Source organism: Marmota flaviventris, chromosome 12, assembly GCF_047511675.1.
Source record: "Marmota flaviventris isolate mMarFla1 chromosome 12, mMarFla1.hap1, whole genome shotgun sequence".
NCBI classification, from domain to species: Eukaryota; Metazoa; Chordata; class Mammalia; order Rodentia; family Sciuridae; genus Marmota; species Marmota flaviventris.
The window spans coordinates 103,462,108-103,481,182 of NC_092509.1; the positions used below are offsets into that span (position 1 = coordinate 103,462,108).

Genomic DNA, 19,075 nt, shown 5'->3' on the forward strand with positions numbered 1-19,075 from the left:
AACTATGGGGTAGGTGATAGCAATGATAATATACAACAGAATTTCTGCCATCCTACATGGGATGTGGGAAAAGAAATATGTATGGCTTAGTTCTAAGCACACTATCTCATTTCCATTAAGAATTATACTTAATGTGCTACCTGGTAGATGGCCTGCAAAACTTGTCTGAAGCCATTGCAAATGTATGCCAGGCAAGGTAAATGATACCCAAAGTAGAGGACTGCCACACACAACCTACCTGGGTCAGTACAACATACAAAGCCTCTGCAGGTAGCAGTTATGGAGGGTCAAACCCCAAAGGTTTGACGTACCTTGAGCAACGAAGGTGAGTGATGAATGCATTAGTAAAACTGGTTACTTGCCTACTGATGTCCACACATGCGATACTCATGATTTGCTGCAACAGCTATCAAATATGTTGCTTTCACGTAATCGTTAGTGATTAATTGCCATGCCAGACACTTCATTTAGTCTAACAGGGAGGATTCTAGTGGACGGATTATAGTGGGGCGAGTTGGCGATGGGGGTGGTCTCCGGCTAGAAAGAGAGAAAGAGACAGGTGAAGAAACAAGTCGAAGACCTGAGAGTTGTTCCCAAGGACACCAAAAGAGAGCCATCATGCACATGCTCATGCAGTACTGGCCAGCAGGAGTGGCAGCAATCAGTAATGACCTCAACATTGCCGCCTTTCGAACATCCAGCAGCTATCAGTGACAATCAGGTATTTTTTTTTTATTATGCAAATCTTTCTCAAAACCAAAGTCATTCCTTCCAATACTAATGAAAAAACATGAAACCATCTGAAACACAGCAAACGTCTCTCGGCAAAGAGCGGAAAGATCGTGTGGCGTGAACTGTGCTGGGCTGTGCCTGCTCCAGGAACCTACAGGACCTGAGTCTCAGACAATGTGTGTGGAATTTTCCTTCCTCTATAGCTCTGTCAGGATGTTAGTTCCCCCTTCTCATGGCCTGTAGCAGTAGCTTTCTCTAACCCGTTCTATATTGTGCTTCTAATTTGCAGGGCACTAGAAAATCAGAAAATGGAGGCTTTTAGAGTTCTCTACAAGCTTTAACAGGCTCAGCGTGATTGCCTGAGTAAACTGCAGGAGCTCTGGTTCTTGTTTGGGGTCCCAAAGGTTTTGTTATTAGTGATGGCAGCGGGGTTTCTGATAGCTGAGTGGACACCCCCCAGGTAATTGGATATTATTGTACTTGAAACTCTCAGCATCACTAAGTAATGTTATTTGTTCTCTGAACTCCTTTATCTCTTTGCTTAGTGCATCATGTGTGCATATGGAGAACGTTCATATGAAGAACACTGGGAGTGGGTTTTATTACCCACTCCCACAATTCAACAAATTCTGCAAATCGAAACCTTTCTTCCTGATTTTTCCAAAGACCCTTTCTGGAGTTAAAGTGCTGTCCTTGTTTTTCTGTCCCTCCTCGGATATGGAGAAGTGAAGTTAGAACACTCAGGCAAATATTTATGAAATTTTAAAGTTTAAGAATCCGCTCCCTGCTGTCCAGTGGTTGGAACTGGCGCTGTCACTGCTGTGGCCCAAGTTGACTTGCATCCTGGTTAGGCGCCCCTCCCCCATAATCACACAGCTATAAAATAAAACTAGATGGCCAAGGAAAAAAAATCAAACCAGAAGAGAGATTGATGATCAGTGGTGAGAACGCTGACTGCTTGGTCACAGTCTCAGAGGTATCAATGGGGCTCCTTTTACCTCCCATCTCTGAAGAATGTCTAAGATGCTTTAAAATAAACCTTTTCTGTGAAGGCATGTTCCAATTTAATATCCTTAAATAGACAGTTTTTCTTTATTAAACAGATGCTCAATTTTTTAAAAGAGTGCTTAGGGATACTTTACAGGCACAGTAAAACCTACTTAGGTCACTACTAGTTGTTTAATTTAGTATTCAAAAAAGTCCTCTTCCTGCACAAAGGCGACCGTGACCACCTGAGAGGTTTTGGCAACTGGGAAAAATCGTCTCACAACTTCCTTTTTAGTTATCGCCATGCAAAACCACCTGCTCTTTTGCTAGTATACTGATCACTTTTGTTTAAAGTGGCCATATTTCCCCAACTTGTGTCCTGAATCTGAAGCTGTGTAGTGTGAGAAAACCAGAGACTCAAGACTCCCCTTGTGAAGCCTGCTCTGTCCCGGTACAGTTGCTTCTGTGGGAGCTCAACATGTCTCAGTTACTCCCCATCACCTGGAATTCTGATTAGGGTTATCTGTTTGCCCTCCCTGGTGACAAAGGGGCTACATCTTAGTCATTGTTAAGTTCCTGCAGCATTTGGCTCACCGTTTATCATTCAGTGAATGTTTGACAACAGAATAAATGACAGCTACTTCTGGAAGTGAGGCACAACTTATGAGTGCTCATGATGCTCATTGGTCTCACCACGACCCAAAGGTATTAGTAAGTCATAAATGTGGAAGAAAAAAGCAAAGTGGTGTGTAGGGCTGAGACTCTTGGAAATATTACTTACAACGTATTTGCTCAATTCTTCAGTGGGTGTTTGCATAGATACCAAACGATAGGACCCCCTGCCCTTGGGAAGTTTGAAAAGTAACCAGGTAACCTCTGGAGATAACATTTGTAGTGATTAAGCAGTCATGGGGGTAGACAGTTGGCCACAATTTAAACTTGAAGCAGGGAAACTCTACCAGATAGTAATGAAATTAATAGACAATTTCATTTGGAAAAAAAAATAGATCTCAGGCTAGAAATTAGCAAGAGGCAGGTCACAGAATGGTGTGGTAAACTGGACATTGTTTTATGGGAATGAGACAGCCTAGACCAAGGGTGGTAACTAGATGAATGGATGCTCATGGGTCCTCTTTTGGTCCTTTTTTTGGGCTTGAATGTCATTCTTCTGTCCTTCCAGACTAGCCTGTGATTCCCCTCCTCCCCACCACCTATCACTTCATAGTGTCTGTGAATTTCATAGCATTTAGCTCTGTGATCATATATTTAATAGATCATTGCCTGTGCTCCCCCAGAGGTTAAAGTCCCTTGAGAAGAGACACCTGTGTTGCATTTATTATGTATATTCAGCATTTAGTACAATGTGGTTATAGGGCAGCAGATAAATATTTGTTGAATAGTGGACAAATAAAAGACGGAGAGGTGCCTAATGAAGACGTTTATCCAGGGTAGGATAGGGGTCAAGGCGAGCAGGCCCGATGAGGCCGGGGATACCATGTGGCTGAGGCCATGGTCAGTGGCTTAAGTTGGAGGCAATATGTTTACACAGCAAAAGTCCTGGACCAGAAGTCAGAGGATGTGGATTCTAACTCCAGTTGGCAAATTGTGCAGTCAGGAACCCACAAAACATCTCTAGGCCTCAGTTTTCTCACCTGAGATGCAGGGAACCCAGCTGGGTGATATGCCATGGGATTCCTAGCTACATATTGCAGGAATGACTTCATGATGAGCATGTGCTGTGAGGATTGCACCCTGCTGTATGGTTTTAAGGAGCTCAGGATCTATCTAGAGTGGCAGATGGGTGGAATAAGACAAACGCGCAAGGGGTTTTACACTAGTACCACATTTCAAGAATGGAATGATGGGGAAAGTTCTGTAATCCATGGTCTGAGAGTGTACTCCAAAGAAGCTCAGAAATAGAATGTTGTTAGGACAAGGGCAAACAAGATTTTGAATGCTGCTTATACAAGTTGGAAGTTGTAAGGGAACGTGGGTCTACAATGAGTGCAAGAGACTGGAAATTAAACGATGAGAATTGAAGGGGAGGGTTCAATGGTGGGATGGAGAATGGGGGAACTCCATGCTCTGATGGCACAGCACATTCTCATTAGCCTTCATCCGTCCTTGGCCATGCTGATGGGATAAAAGGCCAACAGCAGCAGCAGCTGCGTAAGGAAGAAGGCGCAGGAGAACACACACTCCTGGTTGTGCCTGGTCTGCTGTTGGTTTTGTTCACCACCCAGAACTCAGCATGGTCCTTGAATCATTGTATCTTTTTTCCCCAAAATAAATGAGGAAATTCTCTTCACTTATGAGTTCTTCAAGGGTATCCCTAGGCTTTGTGTTGAAAAAGGCTTTGATAGCCGTCAGTGAACTAAAGATTGGAAGACTAAGACACAATTTCCATACTGTTCTCTCAAAATGATGAAGATGTCTTTGAAATATGCCCAGTTTCAGGTTAAAGAACCCACATATGTACTTAGTAATTAAAAATTCTAAAGAGCCCCCAACTCAGCCTTCTGGAAGAAACGAGCATTATTTTATTTCTGAGACAATAAAAACAGTGATCTATGTGTAAAAGTCTACTAGAAAGCAACTCAAGAGAAGCAATTCAGGGTGAATTGCCTTGATAAGCCAAGGTGCTTGCCAACTGCAACACTAGAAAGACAATTAAGGTTCATATTCAAGTTCATTTCATTGGTCCAGCTCTTAACCATTTAAAGAGTTTCCAAAGACATTCACCTCAGAAGACAGTTTGTTTCGGGCAAAGCAAAGTTATTTGTTTTGTACCCAATTTTCCTCAGTTGCTTTGTTTAGTGATGGCTTCGTTAAGAAACCCATTATATTAAAGTGGAGCATCTTGTATCATTTAGTATTTATTGAAACACTGTGGTGTGTGTGGGTGGTTTATGGTTACGATAGAAGAGCCATATTTCTGCTTCCAAATCAAAGGGAAGATGTAATACTGGGAGTTGCTTTTTGTAGCTGCAGGGATGGATCTTTTACAGTACTTTTGACAATGGCAAATTTTGTAAGAAAGTCAAATGCTCACGCAGGGTGGGTGGCATTGTGGGCAGAAAAAAATGGCTTCACTGATAAGAGGAAAAAAATCATCAGTTGCCTTCTTCTCTCATTTTATCGTCTTTTAAGAATAGAAGAAATGAAATTCCCCCTGCCCTTCTTTGGGTTAGCTGGCCTGGAGTGCTCATGCCGTGTGGCCAGTCAGGTCAGGGAAACTTCTACAGGGCAACGCCTGTGGTGTCTTGGCCTGGGGCCGGGCTGGGACTGCTGTGTGTTTGGTGTCTGGCTTCTGCATTCCAGGTTGCACAACCTGGATTTCCAAAATGGCTCGTCTTTCTGCACACTGCGGCCTACCCAGATCTCATGACCCACAGGCCAGGATTCGTCCTCTCAGGCCCCTCTACTGGTATGGTCTAGGCAGTGGTTCTCAAAGTGCCCCTGGCTTGGGGAGTCCCTGGAGGGCTTCTTAGAACCAGGTTGCTAGGTTCTACCCAGAGTTGCTAAGGGGTGGGACATTTCTAACAAGTTCCCCATGATGCTGATGCTGCTGGTCCTGTTTTGAGAACCACTGTGGTTTATGGAAACGGTACAGACAGCAAACATGTCTAACTGTGCATTCCACTTCTCACCTTTGGGAGGGTATGTTTGAAACCCAATCTAATTAGGTGACTCCCCTGAAAAAAAAAAATTCAAAAAAGGTACACAAAGGTCGACACTTCCAGAGATGTCTGCCCACGAGGATAGTTATTTGTATAAAACAATGACACACAGGTTTCTTTTATGCTACAAGTTCTGCTTATCAAATATACTCAAAGCTCTAAAATACAACTGTGTCAAAAATTTAGATTCAATTACATCTAGGATCATGGCAGTCGTACATCCCAGGTTTCTACACAGGTCCTAGAATCTGTTACCAACTTGCTCCAATCGGTAATGAAGACTTGTCTACTGAACCACTAGCAGTAAGGCACCTCTTTCTTTTGGCTACACCTGGAGTTTCTTTGAAAACAAACAAACAAGTAAAAGTTTCTTGAATTTCAGGAATTGAGATGCCTCATTTCTCCATGATTCTTGTGAATTATTTAGTCCTTGTGCTGTTTTCAAAGTTGGGGGCAAGCATGGATATCTCACCATCTGAGCAGGATTCTGAGTGGACTATAGGTGGACTGAGGCTGCACCTCACACTCTGGTCTCCCCCAGCACTTTCTGCGACCCCTCCCAGTCTGCAGGTCAGTGCATGAGTGTGAGGGAATGGACCATGGCTCAGCCAGGCCGGAGCTCACCTCTGGTGAGACTGAAAGGCAACTGTGGCCCTCAACCACTCCCTCCTCTTTGGAAGGTCTCCTCCTGGAGACCTGATCAGGGGACAGTGTTTTAAATTTCAGCACTGTGTTTGCACTTTGCTTCTTATTTTGAGCATCTATTATTTATTGAGCTAAGTAAATAGCTTTTACTTAGAGGCATGAGGTTAAATTTAGAAAAATGCTGACAGTCATGATTTTCTTCATATGGAAAATAATATATTATCAAAAATACACAGGATGCCATCCAGCAGAGTTTTGGCCTTTTGGGGCTTAAGTAATGCCTTCTAAGCCAATACTGTCCTAGAATATTTTGCAGTAGATGATGGAAAGAATGTAAGACTTGGAGTCCATTTAAAGGATTAAGGAATTCTCTAATATGATTCTTGCTGCATATTAGAGCTGAAATTTCTTTCCTTTGTGAGAATGCACCTCTGATGTTATATTGTATGTCATTGGGAAAATATGAATCAATTCATGGAATATTAAATCAGAATATGCTTTGCCTTGTCACCCTTCACATCCTCCTAAATACCTGACCTGGATTTCCCTCAAAGGTAGGGGAACCAACACAGCCCCCTTCGGTGACTGTGGCAAAAGGCAGCTTACGCGGGGTGACTTGCCACATAAACGCTGCTCAGTTCATGGTTTATAAAAGGAATTTTGCGGTGACATCCACTCAGGCAGCGTTTTCAATGGAAAGAGAAGTGGTTCATAAAATGTCTTGGGCAATGCTGAGATAGATTTTGGTTAGCATTGCAGGTCAGCTCATCTCGTAACCTTCCTTCCCTCAGTAAGCCCTGGACTGTGCTAAGGGTGAGGTAGCTCCTGCCCTGGGGCTGGGGAGAGGCGGGTGGGGAGGAGCCACCGAGGGGCTGTGCTCAGGTCCATCTGTGCTTCAGGAGCAGCACCGGGAGCCCCAGCCTGGAGGGGGGGAGGCTGGGCTTAGGACTTCCGGAAAGCAAGGGAAGCCTGGAGGGCTGGCATGCCGGGAGGAGGAGAGGGATGTGAGGAGGAGAGAAGAGAAAGGAAAAGCAGGGGTGGATTGGAAACTCAAGTGCGGTCTGTTCTTTATCTTAAGTAGCAAAGTGACTGTCTTGTCCCAAGTCCTCAAAGAGCCCCAGAACAGATAATGGAGAGGATCTTCAGCTGTATGAAAATGTGGTACCTGCAAGGGGTTCTTTTGAGACTTTTCTATCTTTTGTCCTCTGCATTACATCATTGATAACTGGTCAGCAGAGAGGACGAAGGGGAAGCAAAGAAGCAGAGGCCAGAGGAGGGCAGTCGGGGAGAACCCGAGGGGTTTTGAAGGAATTCACAAGCACAGGGCTGGGAATTAAGTTAGGAGTACTCCTTCCAGTGGATTCGTTTGCCTCTCTTCTCCCTCCCTTCCTGCCCCCCCTTCTCTCCTTCCGGTATTCCCCCCTTTCTACTCAGCTTCTTTTCCCAAAAAAGGCCCCCGAGAACTTAAGAGCCACAGAACACACTCCCGTTGATGGCAGAGGGGGTGAAACTTTCTGTTCCCCGTCATGGGCCCTCTCTCCTCCCTGCACAGCCTTCCCATTGGGACCTGGGGAGGGGGTGGCAGAGGCTACAGTCAAGGAAGGAGGACTGAGAACCTGCTCCCGAGAACCTTCCCCTTCCAGACGTGCATCCCTCGGTCATTCAAGTCAGGGAGAAGAAAAGGTGACGGAGGGAGGAGAGAGACGACACTCTGAATCTTTGCAAAAGTAAAACCCATTTGTGTTCCAGGCAGATGGGAAGATGTTTTGTCTTGGAGAATGCAGGCACCTGTCAGGCCTGAGTGTGTGACTGAGGGCTCACCCCAGAGGGTAACTATGTCTACAAATACTGTGAGAAAAGTTAACTTTCCAATTCTTTAAAAAATACTTTTTTAAAAAAAAATAATCAAAAAAGAGCGTGAGGACTGAGAGCACCCGGAGAGGGTGTTTTGCACCGATTGTTTCATTCCTGCCTGACCCAATTCCTGGTGGATGTGACGGCCAGTTTTAAATGTACCACATGATATTCTTTTTGTCATTCCTATCAGTCCGAGTGGCAAAGACAAAGAATCGCCCGGGACTAATCAAGGTTCAGTGATTAAAAAAAAAAAAAAAAAAAAAGATCCAGCAGGCGGAGCTCTAGCATGCCTTAGAGCCCAGATTTTAAAAACCAAGAAATGGAAAGCAAACAGAGAAACAGGGAGAGGCGCTGTGCTGGCAACCTGCCAAGTCTGTGAACAAATAAACAACCGAGTCCAGCAGACACTTAGCAAGGAGCCGAGAGATGGTCCCGGTGGGGACTCAGCGGCCCGTTTCTCCCCTCTGGGTCTCCCGCCCTGATGCAATTCATCTGGGACTGGGTCTGCAGCATTAGCCCTCACAAGAGGGAGCACAAGGCTGGTTTCTGGGCATGACTAGAAGTAATTCTTTTCCTCTGAAAGGATCATATTGTTTCTGAACGAGTCTTTGACACTGGCTCAAAAACCACATCTTAAAACGGAATTTCCATTGTTGGTTCACAGCACTGCGAGACTCCTGCCCATTAAGTCTCTTTTACTTGGTGGCTTGTTGGGCACTTTTTTAAAATGAGAAAAATGCTGTGTTTGTAAAAATTGGTGCTAAAAGGGCAAGAAATCATATGTCCCCTGGGCTGTGTAAAGAGTCTGCAAAGAGAATTAGCGCTTTCTGACACACACACACACACACACACACATGCACACACACAATTGGGACACAAGAATTTACTCAGAACAACAGTAAGAAATGTATGAAGCTAACAGTTATCAGGCTTTTGGGGTGTGCCTTTCTTTCCATTTTGGACGGATTGTGGGGGTGGAGCGGAGGAGGGGGCACACGAGATGATCACAATCACTTAACCTGAAGGAAATTTTCAACCAATCCCTTTTAATCTCTCGCCAATAAGCAGTCAAACTTTTTGCCTTACACCTCAGTGGTATGCCCACATTTTTAAGTTTTTATACAAGCTCCTGCCCAAGCTTTAACTAGACCAATTCAGACTAAAAGTCCCTAAATAAAGCTAGTCTAGACGCAAAATCTATGGAAACCATATGTCCTTCAGGCGTCTGTCTTACAAAGCCTGCCGTCGCCCTGGAGAAAGTGCTCACAAAATATGCTTTTAGGAAAACACGGCCGTAAGGACCACGGAGGCTGTGCCTAAGACCACACCGGACTTGGGGAGGCCAAGCGGGAAGGTTTGCCAGTGGCAGGCTCTCACCTCTCTCCCACACATCTAGCCATCCGTAAACAGCCCCGAAAGGCTAGGCTGTGGCTCATATCATTCATATTTCCGTTATTCCAGAAGGCATCAAAAAGGTCTCCAGTTTTGTTCCTCCAGACTCCTAGAGAATGTTAGATGGAGGGATCTCAGAGCAACTCTGTTCTCACCCACAGAGAACTGTTTTGAATAATGTTGTCCGTGGATGAGGCCCAAGAACCAGAACATTTTCTTCTGATTATTACCTCATCCTGCGGCCTGCCAAACACAGCTAGAAGGCAGGTGTCCGACATAAGTAACCCACAGAAGACTGTTCTATACCATAGGGTGTAGGGCCCAGCCGAGCAACGGAGGAAATCGGAAGAATGGGGGTACCCAGGAGGGGTGCATGCAGCACAGTGTCCGTAAAGGGGGATATTCTAAAGCCTTGGTTCTTAACACTGCTCTCTGGAGATAAAAGTGGAACTTTCATTACTCCAGCTACACATTTTTATATCAAAATGCACTTTAAAAAGTGGTAAGAGGTTCACAGGAAAGAAAACAGAAATGCAAACTTCCATGACAAAAAATCGTAACATTTTAAGTGAAAACTGCAAATAGTCTATGGAGACTTTGAACGTATTTACAAATTGCAATGTTTTCAATGTATTTTCTCAAACTCTTTGCCCGCAGGGCAGGGTACTTGGGGAAAATGCAGTGGCTACTGGCACAGGTGTCCCCAAGTTGTCTAGTTACAAGACCAGGAATGACCAGTAAGTGTGAGAGGAGACAAATGTAAAAGAAAAAAAAAAAAGAAAAAAGGAATCAATACTATAAGATGTAATGAAACATACACCCAAGTTTTAAGCAAAAGTAGAGCACTGTTTTAGTGTTTATTCAAAAAGCAGCATGCTTAAAAATTAATTAACTTTCAATATACTTATTGGTTTTTCAGGTATTAAATATTAAGATGGTGACAGAGTAATTTAGAGTGTTGGAAATACTAAAACAAGTCAAGTAATTATACAACATATTTCATTACAGATTCCTAAAGTAAGCTATAGAAATTTAAATAAATTAATCTAAGTCTCCTGGGATTTTTTCTGTTCAAGTAATTCAGTTGTGGGGGCTACTATTGTTAGAGCAAAAACTGTAAGTCTGCTTTCATGCAAATAATTTGCAGAGCATGGATTTTATTTTGACTTCAGACCTAGATGTGTGGAGGGAAATTACTGCAATGGTTTCTCTAGTTAACACATTCACTAATGTTTCCTTATTTTTTTCCACCCCAAGAGGCACTAATTAAGATATTATAGAACCTACCTCACATGAAGTTTTATTATTTTAGTTATTAAAATATTTTCCAATACTACTGAGAAGCAAAAAGGAACTCAAGTTATTTTAAAAAAATCAGTAGGCGTTTGCTCAGTTTTTATGGCTTTCCCTCAATGAATGGTGATCTAATGGCAGGGCAGTGGGTGGACTTTGCAGTGTTTGCCTTTGAGCATGATATATAAAGGAAGATTTGCTTGAGGGAATTTTTTTCTTAAAAAAAAAAAAAAGACTGAGTATAATCCTAATATAAACTTGAAAAAATAAACATAGCACAGAATGTATCATATGTAAATCTTATATAACTATCTGTTCCAAGTGAGATAATTTCAAAGACCACCCTCTGGACAGCACAGCACCTTTAAGGCTTTTTGTCATCTCTCACTCTCATCAAAGGCCTCCTTCTGGATGAGAAACTTGATAGGCTCTGAGATACGTGAAATTCCACAAATGCATATTTATGTAAGGAAGCAGGTGGAAGACAAATGAGATCACACCGCCTCACCGAAACCCGAAACCCGCTGCACCGAGTATTCACGTGGTGGAGGCAAACTGTGCATTCCCTTGTAAAATGTGACCATTTTTCCAAATCCTACTCAAAGCTACCGGGGGCCTTCTCGCATGGTCTTCTCATCATTTTCAAAATGACCCTCCAAACTCGGCCTGCTCCTGTGCTGCTGCGTCTACTCTGTGGTTACCCGGTCTCCCCTGATTCTCTTAGTGGGTGCTTTAGCCTTTCCAAACAAACGAAAACAAAGACCCCACAGACACCAGGGACGGAAGGGAACTCACTTAACGTGCACGCCTGCCATTTATGGGCTTCCTCTGCGGTCAGTGAGAAGAGCCTTTCTACCTGGTCCCCGTGTTCTGGTGTTTAAGTGAATCCCGGTGGGGAGAAAGAGTGATTGTGGAGACCTGGGAACCCCCCGTGTCTCTGAGGCTCGGAGGACTCTGCTTGCCACTGATTGCGAGCAGCTGAGGGGTTTGCTGCTTGCCGTTTTGATTAAACATTTTTCCTGGTCCTTGGATGGAATGTGTTCTATGACTCATTGTGAACTGATAATTCGGACTGGAAAACAGGAGTGGATGTTTCTTAGTGCTGATGGGAACAGTTAAAAAATAAGAAATCAGAGCACTTGGTATTTGTGGTTTTTGCCTGTCACGTGACCCTGATGCCCGAGAAGCAGCCAGAAAGAAAGAAAAGGACCACATCGTGGCGAGGCTGCCTGGGTACCGCGTGGCTTCAGACTGTGCCCTGTGTAGGAATTCTATTTTTGGTCAGAGTTGCCATGTGATCTAAACTTCATCTAAATACTCAAGAAATGTGGCATCAATAAACACGCACATTCCCTCAAACCCAACGCCTTTCCAACACCACTCTGCAGTGAGAATACCGGCCAGACCAAGAGTGTCATGTGATTTTGGCTCCAGCCTTTGGTAGGCCAGATGGAGCTCATTTGGCCACTAAAGGGTGTAAGTACGTGCTGTGTTTAGATGAGCGGATCCTCAGACAGTGCTCAGGGTAGGCTGGCACGAGAGCGCTCAAGGATTTCAACGCCGGGCATTTTAAAACTGCATTTAAGCCACAATAAAATTATGACATGCAGGCCAAAGCCATCAAACCGGCGGCCGAATGCACAACGCCTTTCTTATGTCGCCCTGTATGGCACATTCTCAGGGAGAGATGCAACATTTACATTTTCAGTTTTAATTTCCTGACTTTTGGTGGCTAAGGCCAGTCTAGTAAGCGTGATTTAAATGTCATTTTTAATCTTTCAGAGAAGCCGAGGAGTCAGAGGGAAGGAAAAAGCCCCCCAGCGGCCCATTCTTATAATTTGCTGCTTGGATTAATTTAAAGGTGAAAGAGCTGCTCATGTGCCATGAACCTCTAAAGCTACTGAAAGCTCACGTGGACGCAGAACTGTCCGACTGTGAGGCTTCCTCGTAAAATCAATCTTTTTCTTTTCTTTCTTTTTTTTTTTTTTTTTTACAGAGAGGGAAATAAAAGATTGTAGTGATGAAACGGAGGTCCTTATACTGGTCTGGGAATCTACTTATACTGGTCGATATTTTTTTTTGTCCTTCTCTTTGAGCTGACATCAAGTTGTATATAGGAACATTCAGCAGATTCCAACTGGTGACAATTTGCTGCTGACTGCCCACAGGAAGAATAATAGTCATTAACTGTGCAGTTTTTCACCAGCTGGTGGCTGCTCTGCCAGGCTCCTGTCTTGGCTTTCTTCCTCCATCAATCAGGTGAGAAGGGGCAGGGCTGGGTACCCTGAGCTCAGAAAGGCTCTCCCTGCAGGGGCTGAAGCGGAACAATTTGGAGCTCCAAAGAGAACAATGACAGAGCTATTTGCTGTTATTTGTCATGGGAGTGGAAGCAGTTATGTTTGGCTGACTTCATGCCAGTTAGCACTGAGCCACAGCGGCTCCAGGTTGGAGTTACTGCCGAATGTCTGCATTTCTTTTTGCCTTATGTAGATCCTTTCTCATTTTCTTCTTTTATCCCCCTGCAACATTGGAAGGTTGGAAGAGTAAGATGAGGGAAACTCTGAAAGCAGAAAGGCAGGCTGGGGTCTGTCTTGACCCTTCCGAGCAGCCTCTACCCACCTCTGACCTTCAGCTCTCTTGCTTTTGGTGTCTGGGCCTTGCCCAAACACAATGCCAGTCCTCTGGCCGCGGCAGGATGGAGATGTTTGTGTGGAGGAGACTAAAGTGTGCTAGACCCAGAGGGAAACCACGCAACTGGTTTTCCTTTCACTTAAAGACCTGAAGAATGAAAAGCTTTGACCTTAACCATTGATTCACCTCAGTGAATACTACCTTGCAACCCAAATCACTGTGGGGTTGAAATGAGGCTTTTGATGGGTTTTCTAATGGAGGGGCTTAAATTAAATGGGACCTTTTCTTCCACGAACAGCATGTGGACACAATTCCATTTTCCATTAAAGTATATTAAGCATCCTGACAGCTCAGGTTAAACCTGCAACAAATTATTAATTTGGGGGTTTCAGTGACAAATTTTGTAACACCACTGCCTCATGAGATGCCTTAAAATACTAAGAATCAAAAAGAACAAGTTCTTCGCAATTATGCTTTTGTGTGTGTGTGTGTGTGAGAGAGAGAGAGAGGAGAGAGGAGAGAGAGAGAGAGGGGGGGGCATGCTGGGTAAGCACTCCAACAACTGAGCTATATACCTGGCAATTATACTTCTGGAAAAAAATTTTTTTTGCTTGATTTTAAATCCAGTTGCCAAAAATAAAAACTGTTCTCTGAAAAATCAGAGTATCTAGTTATAGACTTTATTTGTTCTTTAAAGGGGAAGGAGGGTGAGGAAAACGGAAAGCTAGCGTCTGACATCCCAGATCACAAGGTGAGTTCATCATTTGTTCAAATGACACTCGGCTGCTAAAAAAAAAAAAAGTCAGGCTTTTAGAGGGCTGCTGTGGAGGGAGAAGGCAGGGCGGTTCCAGTACTCGACTGCAGGGGAAGCAGACCCAGGCCAGTCCCACCGGTAGCTTAATCTCATGTACACTTAGCCCAAGACTTCAAGGCTCAGCAGCTTCATCCTTCATGGAACCAAACCTTGATATGAGGGATGCAAACACATACTCATATAAGAATCGTGGGTTTGTCCTTACTTAAAATCTGGGGACTGGCTGGAAAAATGAACAACAAGGAGACTTTATACCCAAGTGAAAGGGATTCTGCACTGTCAATCATATCAACTTATAAAATATGTAAAAGAGCTATAACACTGCACGCCATCAAGGTCAACACTTAAAACAAAATTGAACCTGAGAACTAAATGGCTTTTATCTTTGTAAATGAAAAACAAGGGCATTGATTGTCGATGAAGAAGAATTGGAAACCCTTGGGTGTGACTGATTTAGTCAAACTATTGCCACGTGGGATTGGGCTAAGACTTGGAACGTGTGCATGTAAAGTCGAGGAGTGGACCTAAGTGGGAACCTCTGGGATCATCCTGAGGCTATTGGGGGCTGTTCACACACTGTGGGGTCATGGGCTTCCTCATGGGGCTCATCAGAGACTATTTCAATAGGCCTTTTATTGGCTTCCATCAGTTTTCAGCATGTAGAGGAGCTGGAATAAAAGTCAGACGCTCTTGAATGATTCAGTTTTGCCATTTTTAAAAGACACCATTTGACTTGGTGAACAAGGGTGGTTAAAAGAAAGTACTTCTATTTTTAAACTTTTTTTTTTTTTTTTTTTTTTTTTTGTGTGTGTGTGTGTGTGTGTGTTTGGATGGAAGATGGATGAAGTAAATGAAGTTTATTCCTGCTTGGATAGAGACCCTGCCCTCCCACCCTTATTCCCCTTTGACTGTTGCAAAATAGCTTTGTCCAAAGAAAGGGGAGAAGACAAATGAGTGAAATAATGCCAGAGTGAGCTATTGCCAGGAAAAACACACTCTGCTTCAGTTAATTTGTTCTGTTAATGTCAAAGACTGTGATTTCCAATTAACTAATTTTAAGAAGCTGTAACTGAAAATAGAAACATCAGCTCTAAAAAACAATGTCTGATGAAGATGAGGGTCTTCAATTAATACAACAGGGACCCTAAAGAAGGGAAGGGATGTCTGCTTAAGATCATCTTGCTAAAGAAATGCACGCCTGGTGTGCATTTTCAAACAGGGTTTAGCCCCTTTAGAGAAGTTGAATGGAGGTAAGAGGGGAGGGGACCATCCGGATATTCTGGTAATAGGCCATGCTCCACAAATCACAGATCTGTGTACAGTCAATTTACTAATGGCAGAAGCAGCTATGCTAGCGGGTCTCTTTGGGATGGAGATGCTCCTCTGGTTCAGGTGGAATTAATTAAAACAGACATGCAGTTTGCAGCACTGCCTGCCCCCTTCCTGAAAGGCTCCATGCACACAGACCAGCACAGCCTGAGCAGCTGAGAAAGGTTGAGCCAACAGTGACTCCACCATCTCTCCCCCTTCTCTCCCTGTACACTGGAGTGGAAAGACAGAATAACACTTTGGTAAAAGGCAGAACAGGGTTTCTGTACAATTGCAAGGGCGTTGATTACTTCTGAACAGGGTTAAAATGAGAGTATATGTGCTCTTCAAAGTCAAGATCACAACTTGCTAACAAAGTCGTGAAGTATCCAGAGGAAAAGTAAGCCTGGGCACAGGCCGAGTGGCAGAATCTCTTGCCTCTAACAGTTCGGTTATTGCCTTTGTAATATTAAAGCTCAACAGGGAGCTGGCGGGACACCTTTCCTGCTGTCTTGTCATGTTATGGGTTTCTGGTTTCAGATAAAAGAGGAGAAAGGTCCCTTAAGAAAGCAAAGGAACTTGGAGAAAAAAAATTAAACTCCCTTGTTGGGAAAGCCAAGGGTTGTTTTCTTGGAGATGATGGATAATGGCATCTCAACATTTTTAGTTCTTAATAGAGAAAATGGAGCAAATCATGAAAAGAAACAAATGTATAAATAAACAGAATGAGGTGACATTTTAATAAGAGCTTTCTTCATTTCCCCCCTTTTCTATCTTTCTCTTTTTCTTTCTTTTCTCTCTCTCTCTCTTTTTTTTTTGAAATCTTAAACCACATTTCTGGCTTGCATTTGGTAGGATTCCTGATCTGGCTTTTATTAAAAACAGACTTTATGTGGTCAGAATTCTCCATCTACAGCTAAACTTTAATAGGCGTACAGATTCTGACACAGTCTTTCTTGCTTTCTCTCAGGTGACCCCCCCGCCCCCCAGGGATTTCCCTCCCGATGCGCTGAACTGGCACCAAAACTTGAAGGCTCAGCATAAAACCACCATCAACTTTCTTCTTTGACGCTTTACTCTAGTTTGTTTTAAATTTGGGACTTTTTGCAAGGCCAGATCAAGTTGAATCTGGCTCTAGCTTGGGAGTATTCTAGAAATTGTGAATAGCGCCACTGTTGCCTTACGAATTCCCCCATTCAGTCTCCCTCAACCCCATGGCCCCCCTTTCTAGCGCTGCCACTCAGGCCTGGCCATCACTTGGGCTGTGGATTCCCGCCTGACTGCCATAGGCGCGTGTGAGCTCCTAAATACCAAGTGCAACTCCGCCCTGCTCAACAAAGCAGCTGAGCGTCCCAAAGCTCATTTTCTAAAGGGTACCAGCAGGCTGGCTTATCTGAAACCGAGAGGCAAAGCAGTCAAGCGAGCAGACAGGGCATGCACAGCCATTCGCAAGGACAGAACACCAGGTTGCTGTGGTTCCTTCTCGTAGCTGAATAGACAGAACGGCAGAGTTCAAGGCTCCCTTCTCTCACAGTGGCCTCCATACCTTCCTGGCATAATTTCCCAGCCAATTTGAGGTTCTCTAAAACAATCAACTTGATTGCAGCAGGGTTCAGCGATGAAATCTGGGTTTGATATGTGGAAGGGAATTTCTTTGGAATGCTACAGTGTGGTGGCTCTCATGTGGAGAGGGGTCTTTGCCCCTCAAAGGGCTGTTGGCCATGTGTAAAGCTTTTTTCATCAGTCACCACTAGGGGACTGGAACTGCAGTTAGTGGGCAGAGGCCAGGGACGCTGAACATCTCACCATGTACGGGGTGGCCAGCCACAGCAAGGCCGTTAGCAGTGCTGAGGTGGAGACCTCTGGTGTCAACTCCCTTAGGACTAAGTGGCCTTGGGCAAGATGCTTAACCTTGGTGCTTATGTGCTTTTGTGTTTTTGTATTGGGGATTGAACACAGGGGTACTTTACCACGAGCCACATCCCTAGTTCTTTTTATTTGGAGACCAGGTTTTGCTAAGTTGCTGAGGCTGGCCTCCAACTTGCAATCCTCCTGCCACAGCCTTCCAAGTCATTGGGATCACAGGCGTGCACCACCCGCCTGGCCTCAGCACCCATCTGTAATAATGATAACCTATCTCATTGGGGTGAGCTTGAGACAAAAGGTATGTATGAAGTCTTTACGACAATGCCTAACACATACCGAGAGCACCGTGAATGTCAGCTGCTACCATTTTCACTAGAACTTCAGCTCAGTTCCAAGTAATTGTAAACCAAGTCTATTGAATTTAAAGGAAAAAAATCATAGGATTGAGATCACACAAGTGCACTCTTTGATTAGGGCCAGTGTGGTGATCACGCCAGTCACAACCATGGTTCTTTCAATTCATTAGACTCTCAAGGCCTGGCCACGCTGGGTCTGGGCCACACGGTTGTCTTATAGATGAGAAGCTCATGTCCCAGAGTTAAATGAGTCACCCAGGACCTGTGGCAACCCAGTTCATCTCACTCCAAAGCGCCTGCTCTTCCTGCCACAGCCCTGTCTGCCAGTTTAAGGTCCCCCTTCTTATCACCAAACTCATCGTCTGGATTGTACTTAGTTGTAAGTTAGTGATACAGAGGGTAAGGATCATGAGTTCAGGGGCAGATGGATCCGGTTCCTCAGGGCAGAGGTTTTTCTGGAGCAGGTGAGGGCTTAACCCTGAAGTGCTCAGGACTGTGGAGCACACACTTGCCCTGATCCAGCCAGAGGCCCTGTCGCAGTCCCCTAGTGGCTGCCCAAATGCCATTCACTGGGACCTGGTTTCCTTTGGTCCCATTTAGTCTGAGCCACTTGATAAGTGAGAGGTTTTAAGACTACATACTGGTTCTGAAATGGTGTAACAAGCTCAGAAATTTTCCCACGCCCCCACAACCTCCGAGCTTGCGAAAATTGAGAACACCGTATGGTAAGATGTTCGCAATTCTCTTTTTCAAATAAATTTTGCCTGTTGTACTATGAGAAGAGAACCAAGAGCATCCCTCCCGATTTCTGCTCTGCATCTTACCTTGGGACGCTGGGGGGGGCCCTCGTGGGCCGCGATGGGACTTGCGGAGGGGCTCCGAATGTGTCGCTGCTGCTGGGGAAAGGCGGTAAGGGGCCTGGACGGAACGGGACGGGAGGGGCCCCTGAGTGGGGGCCTGGAGAGGGAATGGCAGGAGCCGGTCCTCGGCCAGATGTGGGCCTCGTGAGGGGTGTGCTTAGAGTTGGCCTCCTTTGGGTGGTGGGGCTTGGCGGAGGTGACCTGAGGAGAGAGATCATGGTGGGTCCACTGTCACTTTTGTTTTGAATCTATCTTTTAAAAGGCTTCATGCTTTCTGCTTTTTACAATTTATTTTTTGACTCTGTGACTCAGATATGTTTTATATAAGTCAAAAGGCTTAACAGGATAAATGGTGAACAGTAAGCTTCGTGTCACTCTGCTCCATGGAGACCACCCGTGGCAGTCTCTGGGTGTCCTTTAGGCTATATTCTACATATGTGAGAGGCTCTGTTTCCTCTCTGTGCACAAGTTGCCTTTTGTGCTTCACAGACACAATATGACATGCTGCAACCTCCTTTTTCTAAAGCATAATGCTAGCTCGATCGTCCTGCAGGACTTGTGGAGCACGTGCTTTTCATAACCACTGTGGGGCTGCGTCGTGCTTGTTCTTGCAGGAGCCCTTCCTCTGGCCCCTGGAGAACCAGTTCTCCTTTC

General features: G+C 44.6%; 1 protein-coding gene across 2 annotated transcripts in view; it reads right to left on the bottom strand.

The window, feature by feature from the left end:
* Positions 1-467: 467 nt before the first annotated feature.
* Dnm3 (dynamin 3) overlaps positions 468-19,075 on the bottom strand; it is a 430,502-nt gene continuing 411,894 nt past the window's right edge. For both annotated transcript variants that reach the window (XM_027934994.3, XM_027934997.2), the window contains 2 exons: positions 18,386-18,622; positions 468-537 (listed from right to left, as the gene is read on the bottom strand). In XM_027934994.3, coding sequence (XP_027790795.1) covers positions 468-537; positions 18,386-18,622 — 307 coding nt within the window. The remainder of the gene's footprint in view (positions 538-18,385; positions 18,623-19,075) is intronic.